General features: G+C 42.4%; 1 protein-coding gene across 3 annotated transcripts in view; it reads left to right on the top strand.

Annotated features, from left to right (window-relative positions):
- The first annotated feature begins 2088 nt into the window (after nucleotides 1–2088).
- ZNF394 (zinc finger protein 394) overlaps nucleotides 2089–11370 on the top strand; it is a 22046-nt gene continuing 12764 nt past the window's right edge. Inside the window, exons 1-2 of one of the 3 annotated variants that reach the window (XM_078439839.2) lie at nucleotides 2089–2776; nucleotides 4932–5067. In XM_078439839.2, coding sequence (XP_078295965.2) covers nucleotides 2324–2776; nucleotides 4932–5067 — 589 coding nt within the window. In that variant the 5' untranslated portion in view covers nucleotides 2089–2323. The remainder of the gene's footprint in view (nucleotides 2777–4931; nucleotides 5068–11370) is intronic. The other 2 variants (XM_078439840.2, XM_060649447.3) reach the window with 2 other exon arrangements.

The following is an 11370-nucleotide window of genomic DNA, read 5'->3' as shown; positions in this document are numbered from 1 at the left end:
AGAGGGTGAAGTTGCATTAGAAATGAACATTAACTTTTTTTGAGCGTGCAGGGATGTGACAGAGAGAGGGAGAGAATGAAAATCTCAAGCAGGCTCCCCAAATGGTGACATTATGACCTGAGCTAAAATCAAGAGTCTGATGCTTAACCAACTGAGCCACCCAGGCACCCCTGAACATTAACATGTTTTATGATGCAGATTATGGGTGAAACTCCTTATAGGAAATTCCATTCATGAGGACAAGCTCTTTTCAACAAGGCTGTAAAGCTGTTTCTGCATTCCATAACTCAGTCTACAGTAAGAGCCCTTGATTAGTCTGTTTACAATGAATAATTCTCTACAACTCTATACACCAGCTGTTTTCTTTGGTCTTTGTCCCTGTAGCAATAATAAAAGGAAACTAATTTGTATTGTTTGAACTCAAGGCAGGGAGCAAGCTGCCTTCTATTTCTTCTGCCTCAAACTCAAACAATTATCTCCATCTTCATTTCTCCTCATTATGTTCTTTTTTTGATATCTCATATTCTTACATTTAAAAAATATTAATGAAAAGAAAACAACACAAAGACCCTGGAACTGTGAGGAAGAAATGGGTGTACATACATAGACTGTGCCCATCACCTCCCTCCTTTTCTTCCTCAGGGAAAAGTACTTTTTCTTAGGAACTATGGAGAGTTTGGCCTTTTGGCTTTTCTCTTTCTTTAAAATTCTGCCCTGTTCTGGGGTGCCTGGGTGGCTCAGTGGGTTAAGCGTCTGACTTCAGCTCAGGTCATGATCTCACAGTTCATGAGTTTGAGCCCCGCATAGGGCTCTGTGATGGCAGCTCAGAGCCTGGAGCCTGCTTGGGTTTCTGTGTCTCCCTCTCTCTCTGCCCCCACCCCCGCTCAGGCTCTGTCTCTCTCAAAAAGAAATACAAAAAAATTTTTTTTTAATTTTGCCGTTTTTTTTTTTTTACCTCCAAGTTCTTTAGAAAGTGTTTTATTTATATAGTCAATATGATGCCAAACACAGATATAATCGAAACCAGAGAAGCATAGGAAAGAAGAGGGAGAAGGTGGCAGCAGTGTCCATACTGATATTCAAAAGTGAGAGAGAGCGAGTAAATGATAGAACAGAAGGGTTGAGCTTCGAAGAGGACAAAATCCTTGGCAACTTTGATGCCTGAGTGTGAGACATAGCAAGGGAGCTGCGCATAGGAAAGCTTAATGTCAGAGGGATTTATTGGGATTTATTTAATCTATTGGGGATTTGTTGCCTATAAACTTATCTACACCTTTTTTTAAAACTTTTTTTAAGTTTATTTATTTTGAGAGAGAGAGCGAGCGAGTGTGTGAGGAGGGACAGAGAGAAAGAGAGAATCCCAAACAGACTCCACACCATCAGCATAAGCCTGACTCAGGGCTCCAACCCATGAACCACAAGGTCATGACCTGAGCCAAATCAAGAGTCCGAGGACTGAGCCACCAAGGCACCCTTATCTAAACTATTTTTTAATTAGAACATTTCTTCAGCTCACATGGACATTTTAAGTTTTAATCTCCTGGGGAAATCTTTCACTATACCCTCCCCATCAGCCATGGCTGATTATGTCTACCTCTGGGTCATACAAATGTGCTGTGCATACATGCCAAAGTATTACATTCACCACCCTGTCCTGTAAGGATTTAAGTGTCTAACTCTCTTAGGAGCTTGAGGATAGAGACTATTCCTACTCAGTTTAATACCTATGGAGTCGAGCACGATGCCTTGGCATGTTGCAGGTAACTCTACAAACCTTTCTTGCATAAATACCACATTGATAGATGACTGTTTACCACTCATCGTATAGTTGGACCTTTTTCCTACAACTAAAGTTACAAAACTTTTTTCACAGACGATGTGTTTAAAAAATGACATTCAAGTTGTAAAATAAGAGTGTCATTTAGTTCTGTTAAGCTGAACGACTATAAGCTCCACCAGAACGGTACACACGCACCAGAGCGTCTCTGGAAGGGGCACGACGGCAAACCACCGAGATGGGTCTCACTCCTCCTGGGCGCCTAGAGAGGCTCCGGAAGTGCCCGGGAGGCAGGGAGTCGGTGACGCACTTCCGGCAAGGTTTTATTCGTAGTTTTGGTCACCTGGCGCCGCGGGTCGTGGTTGGACTGACTGCGGGTAGGAGGAGTACCGGAGGGGGCCGGGCCGGATAGGGCCCCGCTTGAGACGGGACAGTGGGGACCCGCCGCTCTGGGAAGGTCCGATGAGTTCCGTGGCTTTTTGCAGGGTTTGCTGTCTTATCACTTGAAGGCAGAACTCCGGAAAAGTCAGCACGTGCTGGAGAAAGATGAGTTCGAGCTTGACCGCGAGTCAAGTCAGTGACGCCGAGGCAGGAGCCTGGATGGCAGCTGAGAAGTCTAGGGTCGCCGCACCATCTCTGCGTGAAGGACTTTTGATAGTGAAAGTGGAGGAAGACTCACCCGGAGGTCAGGAGTCGGACCTGCCCGCGGACTGTCAGGATTCCGAAAAGTCGCGGCAGCAGTTTAGGCGGTTCCGTTACCAGGAGGTGGCTGGACCCGAAGAGGCGCTAAGCCGGCTCAGGGAACTTTGTCGCCGGTGGCTGAGGCCTGAGATGCATACGAAGGAGCAGATCCTGGAGCTGCTGGTGCTGGAGCAGTTCCTGAGCATCCTGCCCCAGGAGCTCCAGGCCTGGGTGCGGAAGCACTGCCCGCAGAGCGGGGAGAAAGCTGCGGCCGTGGTGCGCGCTTTTCAGAGAGTGCTTGATGGGGCCTCACCCCAGGTGAAGAGTGAAAGTGTTCTGGTGGTAGGGGTGTGAGGAATAGAGGTACACGGGATGCTAAGAGTTTCAGGCCTTTTTTCCTTGCTACATTTTTGAGCTTCAGGGTGTACATGAAACTTTCTTTCTGTAGTGACAAATAAATCTATCCAGGAAATGATCTTTGAGTTAATAGACTTCTGAGCACAAAACCAACGTGGGAGTATTGTTTACCCATTGTAAGACCGCCTCTTGTGTAACTAGATTGTTTGCGGAAGAAAGGTGTCAGGATGGAAAGTGGCTTCATGTCGTTAACTACTTAGCAATAACTGAGAACTTTGAATGTGAGGTTCCCTTTTTGCTTTTTAACAGTTTGGCGACCCCCTCCTACAATTGATAATGGTACCTGGGAGAGTGGAGTGGGGCTGTAATGGAGGTAACTAATCATGCCTGTGTGATGAAACCTCCATAAAAATCCCAATAGTGTGAGATTCAGACAGCTTCCAATTGGTGAACACATCCATATACCTGGAAAGTGGCAAACTCCAACTCTACGGGACAAGCTCCTATACTCAGGACCCTCCCAGACCTCATTGTGTGTCTCTCCATTTTGCTGTTTACTGTATCCTTTATCATATCTTTTTGTAATAAACTGGTAAACCTAAGTGTTTCCATCAGTACTGTGAGCTGTTCAAGCAAAGAATTTAATTGGTAGGGGGAGGTCATGGGAACCTTTGATTTGTGGCCAAGTCGGACAGAAATTGTGGGTAACCTGGAGACCTACTACTTGAGGTTGGCTTCCAAAGTTGGGAGGGGTGAGTGGTCTTGTGGGACCAAGCCCTTTACCTGTGGGATCTGACTGTATCCAGGTAGATAGTGTCAGAATTGAGTTACACTTGAAGACACCTAGCTGGTATCACAGAATTATTTGATGTGTGGAAAACCCCTATATGTGGTGTGAGAAGTGAAGACGTATTGTAGTGAAAGTATTCAGAGTATTGACAGTAGAAGAGGCACAGAAGTGTGATTTTTTTTTTATTCCTTTACCAGGAAGCAGAGGAGAGGCTCAGTTAAAAAACAAATGTTATTATACTCAGATTTAGAAATAGGAGGCACAGCACAACACTCAGGACTTCCTGGGAAGGACACCAGGGGTGGTCAGGAGGCAGAAGACTGGAGCAAGGGGAAGGTTTAGGCCAGCGCCTCTACTGAGGTTTCCCAAGGAAACACACAGGGCAGGGGGATCTGTTTAAGATTGGTTGGTCTGGATAATTTCAGCATGCTCTAACCTATAGGGCTGGTCCCTAGTTGCCCTGAAACCTGGCCCTAGGATGATTAAGGCAGAGTAATGTGGCATCCTGGAGTGTATATGCCACGTAGAGGAGGTATTGCTTGAGATAAGCAGTCTTGGCTGAGCCCTTTGCTCTAAGAATTGGCTAGCCCTGGGAGGGTCAGTCTCCCTAGCCAGATTTTTAACATACAGAAAAATTTTAAATGTATTTCCCTTTCCTGTCATTTAGTGAGAGATCCTTGAAGTCAATTTGTGACCCATCACTAGACAAACATGTTCGCACACCAATGTTAGAACCCTCCCTTTCTAAGAACTGTGGCTTTACCTTCTGTGAATGGTCAACTTGCATTTAAATAAGTTATCTCAAAATGTCGTCTTGCCAGATAATTATCTTACTGTGCAATGTTCAAGGGAAGGGAAAGTAGATTTTACTGAGCATCCGCTGTCAGGGAGGTACCTTCATCTTCTTAAATTTATGTCCATTTCACGCATGAGGTAACCGTATCTCACAGCCAGCACTGGAATTTGGCACTTTCTGGTTACCTGTACATTTTTAATCTGTATCCGATTTCCATTTTGATAAATCACAGTGATATAACTCAAATGAAGATTTTGCTCTTACCCCAAATTAGTGTGGATAGTCCACGGAAAGAAAGGCTTTTCAGGATTGCAAGAGAATTTCAGCCTCTGTCTTTGTTACTCCGAAACTCCAGTTAGTACAACACTCACTGGAACAGACTCGACAGCCATGGTTATTGCTTGATTCCCAGGGAGTTTCCTGCTCGGGGTTTGCAGACTCCTCCGGAGTCTGGCCTCATCCTGAGATTAACAGTCACTTATGCTGTCCTGGGACAGCAGGTGCTGAGTGGAGGTCTCGTGTTGTTTCAGGAGTTGGTGAAGATTGAGAATGTGGCTGTGTCTCTAAACTGTGAGGAGTGGGAGCCTCTGGACCCAGCTCCGAGGGAGTTCTGCTGGGAGAGCGCACAGGAGGATCATAGGACCTCGGTCTCACTGGTCTCGCCGAGTAAGTGCTGGCTTTGTTTCTAGCTGTGTGTGATCTCTCTCTGAGCCAGTCACACACCCATGTTGAGAGCCATGGAGTCTCTTTTGTGACCCCACTGGGACCTTGCTGTTCTGTATTGTTAGGTGAGAGATTCAGCTTTTTATTTTGGTTCATTTTAAATAAAATGCATACAGAAAAATACAAAAAATATAACAGGCACCTTATATCTACCACCCAGGTTTATCATATTTTAATATTTGGCCCTAATGGCTTCATTCTCTGCCCCCCCCCCCCCCCGAGAAAAAAATGTAACAACTGTAGATGAAACTCTGGATACCCTCCCTGAAGCTGTTCCCCTCACTCTTTCTTCAGAGGTAACCACTATCCTGATTGTGGTACTTATTTCCATGCATGTTTTATATTTTCTACATGTACACGTAGCTACATGTGCACATTATGTGTGTACTTTCTATATGCAAAAATGTGTATATAAACTGTATATGAACATAAATACATACACTTGTAAACATATATAGTATTTTTAAATGTTTTGATGCTGTATAAATTATATTGCTGTATGATTCTTTTGCACCTTGCCTTTCTTTTTTTTCCCCATTACATTTTTGGGATTTATCTATGTTGGCACATGTAGCTCTAGTCCACTCATTTTAACACTTATATCTTTCATTGTATGACTTGTCCAAAATTCATTTATCTACTGTCCTCCATCAGTGGACATCAAGGCTTCTAGTTTTTCACTGTTACAAATAGCATTGCCTCGAACATACTTGAATCCTTCTGTGTTCATATATAGGAACATACATAGGAACTATAGAGAATAGACTTAGGCGTGTTTGCCCATCTTACTGTTCAGAAGGAAGGAGTGCAACCAGTTTGTACTCCTACCAGAAATACATGAGAATTCTTCCTTCTCTACATCCTTACTGACATTTGGTGCCTGGCTGATGGCGTGATGTCGCAACACGGTAGCTCACGTGTTCCTTTTAAAATGTTACGTCATGCCTCTGCTCAGAACCTGCAGTGGCTCTCTATTTCATGCAAAGGAAAAGCCTGTGTTGCCTAATGTGACAAGGCTCCGTCACCCTGCACACCCCTCTCCTACGCTGCCCCTCGCTCATTGTGCTTCAGCCCCACTGACCTCGCTGTTCCTTGACCATGGCAGGCATCCCGCCTCCTGTTTTTCGCTCTATTTGATCCTTCCACCTGGAATAGTCTTTATTTTATATATTTATTTATTTTTGAGAGAGAGAGACAGTGTGAGAGGGAAAGGAGCAGAGAGAGAGGGCTACAGAGGACCCAAAGTGGGCTCCACACGGTCAGTGCAGAGCTCGATGTGGGGCTTGAACCCACGAACTGTCAGATCATGACCTGAGCTGAAACCAAGAGTTGGACGTTTAACCAACTGAGCCACCCGAGCGCCCCTCTTCCTGGAACATTCTTCCTTCAGATCTCCACTAAGCAAACTCCTTGACTTGTCTCCAGTCTGTGCTCAGATCTCACTTTTCAGAGAGGCCTGACCTGACTATCATGTTCAATAGTGCAGTTTGCCTTTCCACTGTCCCCTCCTCCCACACTACCGTCCCATCCCTTACCTTCCTCAACTTGGTCCACAGCATTCATCACCCTCTGACGTCCTATAGAATTTACTTTCTGTTTATCTATTGTCTGACCACCTCTTCTAGAATGTAAACTCCACAAGAGGAGGGGTTTTTGTTTGGTTCTAATATATCCCAAGCAGTTGGAACAGATAGCGCTTGGCAGGTACTCAATAAATACTAGTTGGGTTAATGAATGAATAGTATCTTGTTGTTTTAACTTACATTTCCCTGATTGGTTCTGGGTTAAATCTTTTCAGGGTTTTTTTTTTTTTTTTTTTTTTTTTGCATGGGGGAGGCATTCTGTGAATTGTCTGTATCCTATCTCCCTTCCTTTCCTCCATTTTTTTGATTGCTTTGTGGCAGTTCTTTATATTTTCTGTATTAACTCTTTGTTATTTTACTATAAAGTAAGCTAGAAAAGGGGCGCCTGAGTGGCTCAGTTGGTTAAGCATCCGACTTCGGCTCAGGTCATGATCTCGCGGTCCGTGGGTTCAAGCCCCGCGTCAGGCTCTGTGCTGATCTCTCAGAGCCTGGAGCCTGTTTCAGATTCTGTGTCTCCCTCTCTCTCTGACCCTCCCCCGTTCATGCTCTGTCTCTCTCTGTTTCAAAAATAAAATAAAACGTTAAAAAAAAATTTTTTTTTTAAATAATAAAGTAAGCTAGAAAAAAAAATGTTATTAAGAAAATTGTAAGGAAGGGAAAATACTTTTACAGTGCTGGACCAACTTTACCAAAAAATTCTGCGCATGACTGGGCCTTCACAGGTCAAACCCTTGTTCAAGTGTCCACTATAGTCAGGTTTTTTGATCTTTTACTTACGGTTTGTGTTTTTCCAATCTTTGGAAAATACAAGGCCCTTCTCAATCTTGATTCCATCTTTGCAGAGGCAACTTTAATATCTTTTTTGTGTTTTTCACTGGTATTTATTTTCATGTTTCTAACTAGGATGCTTATTTTGCTAATTTTCCCCCGATTTCAGGTATTACCTCTTGACTGTCTCCTGAGGGAGACAGGACCATGCACACATTTAACAGTCTGTAATTCTCTCATTATAGTTAAATCAGTTCTTTTGCATATTGGTACAATATTTCAATATCCTACCCATGTAAATACTACCTGTAACCTGTATGATTATATGTCTTTTATTTTACAACTTCTAATTTTCTCTGGAATTAATAATGCCTCATTTTGCATGTGCTGCTTTTCTACCTATTGAACACCAGTCTACCCACAGTCTCCCTGTTAGAAATGTAAAACTGTATGTTCAAATGTATCAGGTATGCTATCAGTTTCATAGTCCCCTTGGAGGAAGCCTCCAGAAACTTCTGCTCCAGTGTGAGTGGGCTTCCCTCCAGGCCTGCCACATGGCTATCGTCCTAAGAACCTTCTTTGACTATCACTCTGGAATTCGTTTTCTCTTTCCTGGACCCCACACCATTCTCTTCCTAGGTTTACCCCCTTCGATTTGATGGAGAACATCTTCCAGTATCTTCCAGAGAACATATTCTTGGGAGCTTAATTTTTTGAAAGTTTGCCTGAAAATGTCTGAAAATGTCTCTATTCCTCTCCTACATCCAGATCATGGGATGGCCGGATTCCCCATTAGAAATGATTTTACCATTGAATTTTGAAGACTGAATTTTCTAGTTAGCTTGCCATGTTGCTACTGAGAAATTGGATGCCATTGTGATATTTTATCCTTGGTGTGTGATGTTTGTTCGAAAGCCTTTAGACTCTCTTCTTTATTCCTGCTAGTATGAAGTTTCAGAATAGGTGCAGCTTAGTGTGAAGGAGGCTTTGTTTTTTGTTTTTTGTTTTTGTTTTTTTTGCATTCATTGTTGAGTAGTAGGTGGGTCCTTGTAACATAGACACCCACACTTTGAATTCCGAGAAATTTAAAAAAAAAATTTTTTTTTAATGTTTATTGATTTTTGAGAGTGAGAGAGACAGAGCATGAGTGGAGGAGGGGCAGAGAGAGAGGGAGACACAGAATCCGAAGCAGGCTCCAGGCTCTGAGCTGTCAGCACAAAGCCCAACCCTGGGCTTGAACCCACAAACCTCGAGATCATGACCTGAGCCAGAGTCAGACGCTTAATCGACTGAGTCACCCAGGTGCCCAAGAAATTTTTTATGGTATTGTTTTATCTGTCTGTCTTTTGATCTATCTATTTTTATCTCATTATTTTTTTCCTGTTTTCTTTCTGGGATTTCTGTTCATTGGATGTTGGAACTCATGGACTGATCGCATCAGGTTCTTCTCTGCCCTTTCTCATTTCTTTATCTTTTGTTTCACATTCTGGGAGATCTCCTTAGCTTTGTTTTCCAGCTGTTAATACTGAAATATTTCTGCTCTCATTAATATTTTCAGGAGCCTTTTCTTGTTCTTTAAATATTCCTTTTCTTATAGCCTCCTTGTTTCCTGGATGCAATATCTTCTCTTATTTACCTGAGAATGTTAACTGTAGATCATTAGATTTTCTGTTTTACACATTGCATGTTTCCTCAGCACTTATATTCGAGGTTTTCCTGAAATGTTGGTAACTTTTCACTTTCCATTTGTTTTTGTTTTTTTAATTTTTTTTTAACGTTTACTTGTTTTTGAGACAGAGAGAGACAGAGCATGAACAGGGGAGGGTCAGAGAGAGGGAGACACAGAATCTGAAACAGGCTCTAGGCTCTGAGCTGTCAGCACAGAGCCCGACGCGGGGCTCTAACTCACAGACCGCGAGATCATGACCTGAGCCGAAGTCGGATGCTTAACCGACTGAGCCACCCAGGCGCCCCTTCACTTTCCATTTGTATGTAATAGTCAAACATAAGCATTCTCACTGAAAACTCTGTATTGGGGTAGGATTGTGACCTGGTGCCTTTTATTCCCCTGACTTACTCATTCCATAACTGGAAGCCCGTACCTCCCATTTTGCCCAACCATTTTCCCCCTCCCCTCTGGCAACCATCAGTTTGTTCTCTGTATTTATAGATCTGATTCTGCTTTTTGTATATTCTTTTTTTTTTTTTTTTAGATTCTACATATTAGTGGAATCATATGGTGTTTGTCTTTCTCAGTCTGACCTATTTATTTATTTGTTTTTAATTTGTTAAGTTTGTTTTTTAAAGTAGGCCCTACGCCCAACATGGGGCTTAAACTCACAACCTTGAGATCAGGAGTCACATGCCTACCATGAGCCAGCAGGCACCCCATGACTTATTTAGCATAATACCTTTTAGGGCCATCTGTGTTGTTTTATCCTTTTTTATTACTACATAATATTCCATCATGTATATATTATCACATTTTCTTTATTCATCTACTGATGGACCTTTAGGTTACTTCCATAGTTTGACTATTGTAAACAATGCTGCAATAAATGTAGGAGTGCATATATCTTTTTGAATTAGTGTTTTCATTTTCTTTGGGTAAATACTTGATAGTGGAAATATTGGATCATATGGTATTTCTCTTTTTAGTTTTTTGAGGAACCTCAATACTGTTTTCCATAGTGGCAGCACGAATTTACATTACATTCCCACCAACAGTGCATGAGAATTCCTTTTTCTCCACATCCTCACCAACACTTGTTATTTCTTGTCATACTGATTTTAGCCATTCTAACCAGTATAAGGCGATATCTCCTTGTGGTTTTGATTTGCATTTCTCTGATGATTAGTGATGTTAAGCATCTTTTCATGTGTCTGTTGGCCATCTCTATGTCTTCTTTGGAAAGATGTCTTCAAGTCCTCTGCCCATTTTTTTTTTAATGTTTATTTATTTTTGAGAGAGAGGGAGAGCATGAGTGGGGGAGGGACAGAGAGAGAGAGAGACACAGAATCTGAAACAGGCTCCAGGCTCTGAGCTGTCTGCATAGAGCCCGATGTGGGGCTCGAACCCATGAACCGTGAGATCATGACCTGAGCCGAAGTTGGATACTTAACCGACTGAGCTACCCAGGTGCCTCTAGGTCCTCTGTCTATTTTTAAATTGGATTGTTTATTTTGGTGTTGAGTTGTCTAAGTTCTTTATATATTTTGAATATTAATCCCTTATCAGATATATCATTTGCAAATATCTTCTCTTATTAAGTAGGTTGTCTTTTTGTGTTGTTAATGGTTTCCTTTGCTATGCAGAAGCTTTTTTTTTTTTTTTTTAAGATTTTATTTTTGGGGTGCCTGGGTGGCTCAATTGGTTAAGCGTCCAACTTCAGCTCAGGTTATGATCTCGAGAGCCAGCTCAGAGCCTGGAGCCTGCTTCAGATTCTGTGTCTCCCTCTCTATTTGCCCCTCCCCTGCTCGCACTCTGTCTCTGTCTCTCTCAGAAATAAATAAAACATTTCAAATATTTTTTTAATTAAAAACGAAAGATTTTATTTTTAGCTAGACTCTACACCCATCATGGGGCTCGAACCCACAACCCTGAGATCAAGAGTCACACGCTCCGCCAACTGAGCCAGCCACATGCCCCCTGCAAAAGTTTTTTTTATTTTGATGTAGTCCCAATATCTTATTTTTGCTTTTGTTTCTTTTGCCTTAGGAGACATATGTAGAAAATAGCTGACGTCAGAGAAATTACTGCCTGTGCTCTCTTCTAGTTTTATGGTTTCGGGTCTCACATTTAGGTTTCTAATCCATTTTCAGTTTATTTTTGTGTGTGGTGTTAGAAAGTGATGTGGTTTCATTCTTTTACATGTAGCTATCCAATTTTTCCAAT

This window comes from Panthera onca, chromosome E3 (genome assembly GCF_046562875.1).
Source record: "Panthera onca isolate mPanOnc1 chromosome E3, mPanOnc1 haplotype 2, whole genome shotgun sequence".
Classification (NCBI taxonomy): domain Eukaryota; kingdom Metazoa; phylum Chordata; class Mammalia; order Carnivora; family Felidae; genus Panthera; species Panthera onca.
This window is presented reverse-complemented; position numbering and strand designations above follow the sequence as displayed.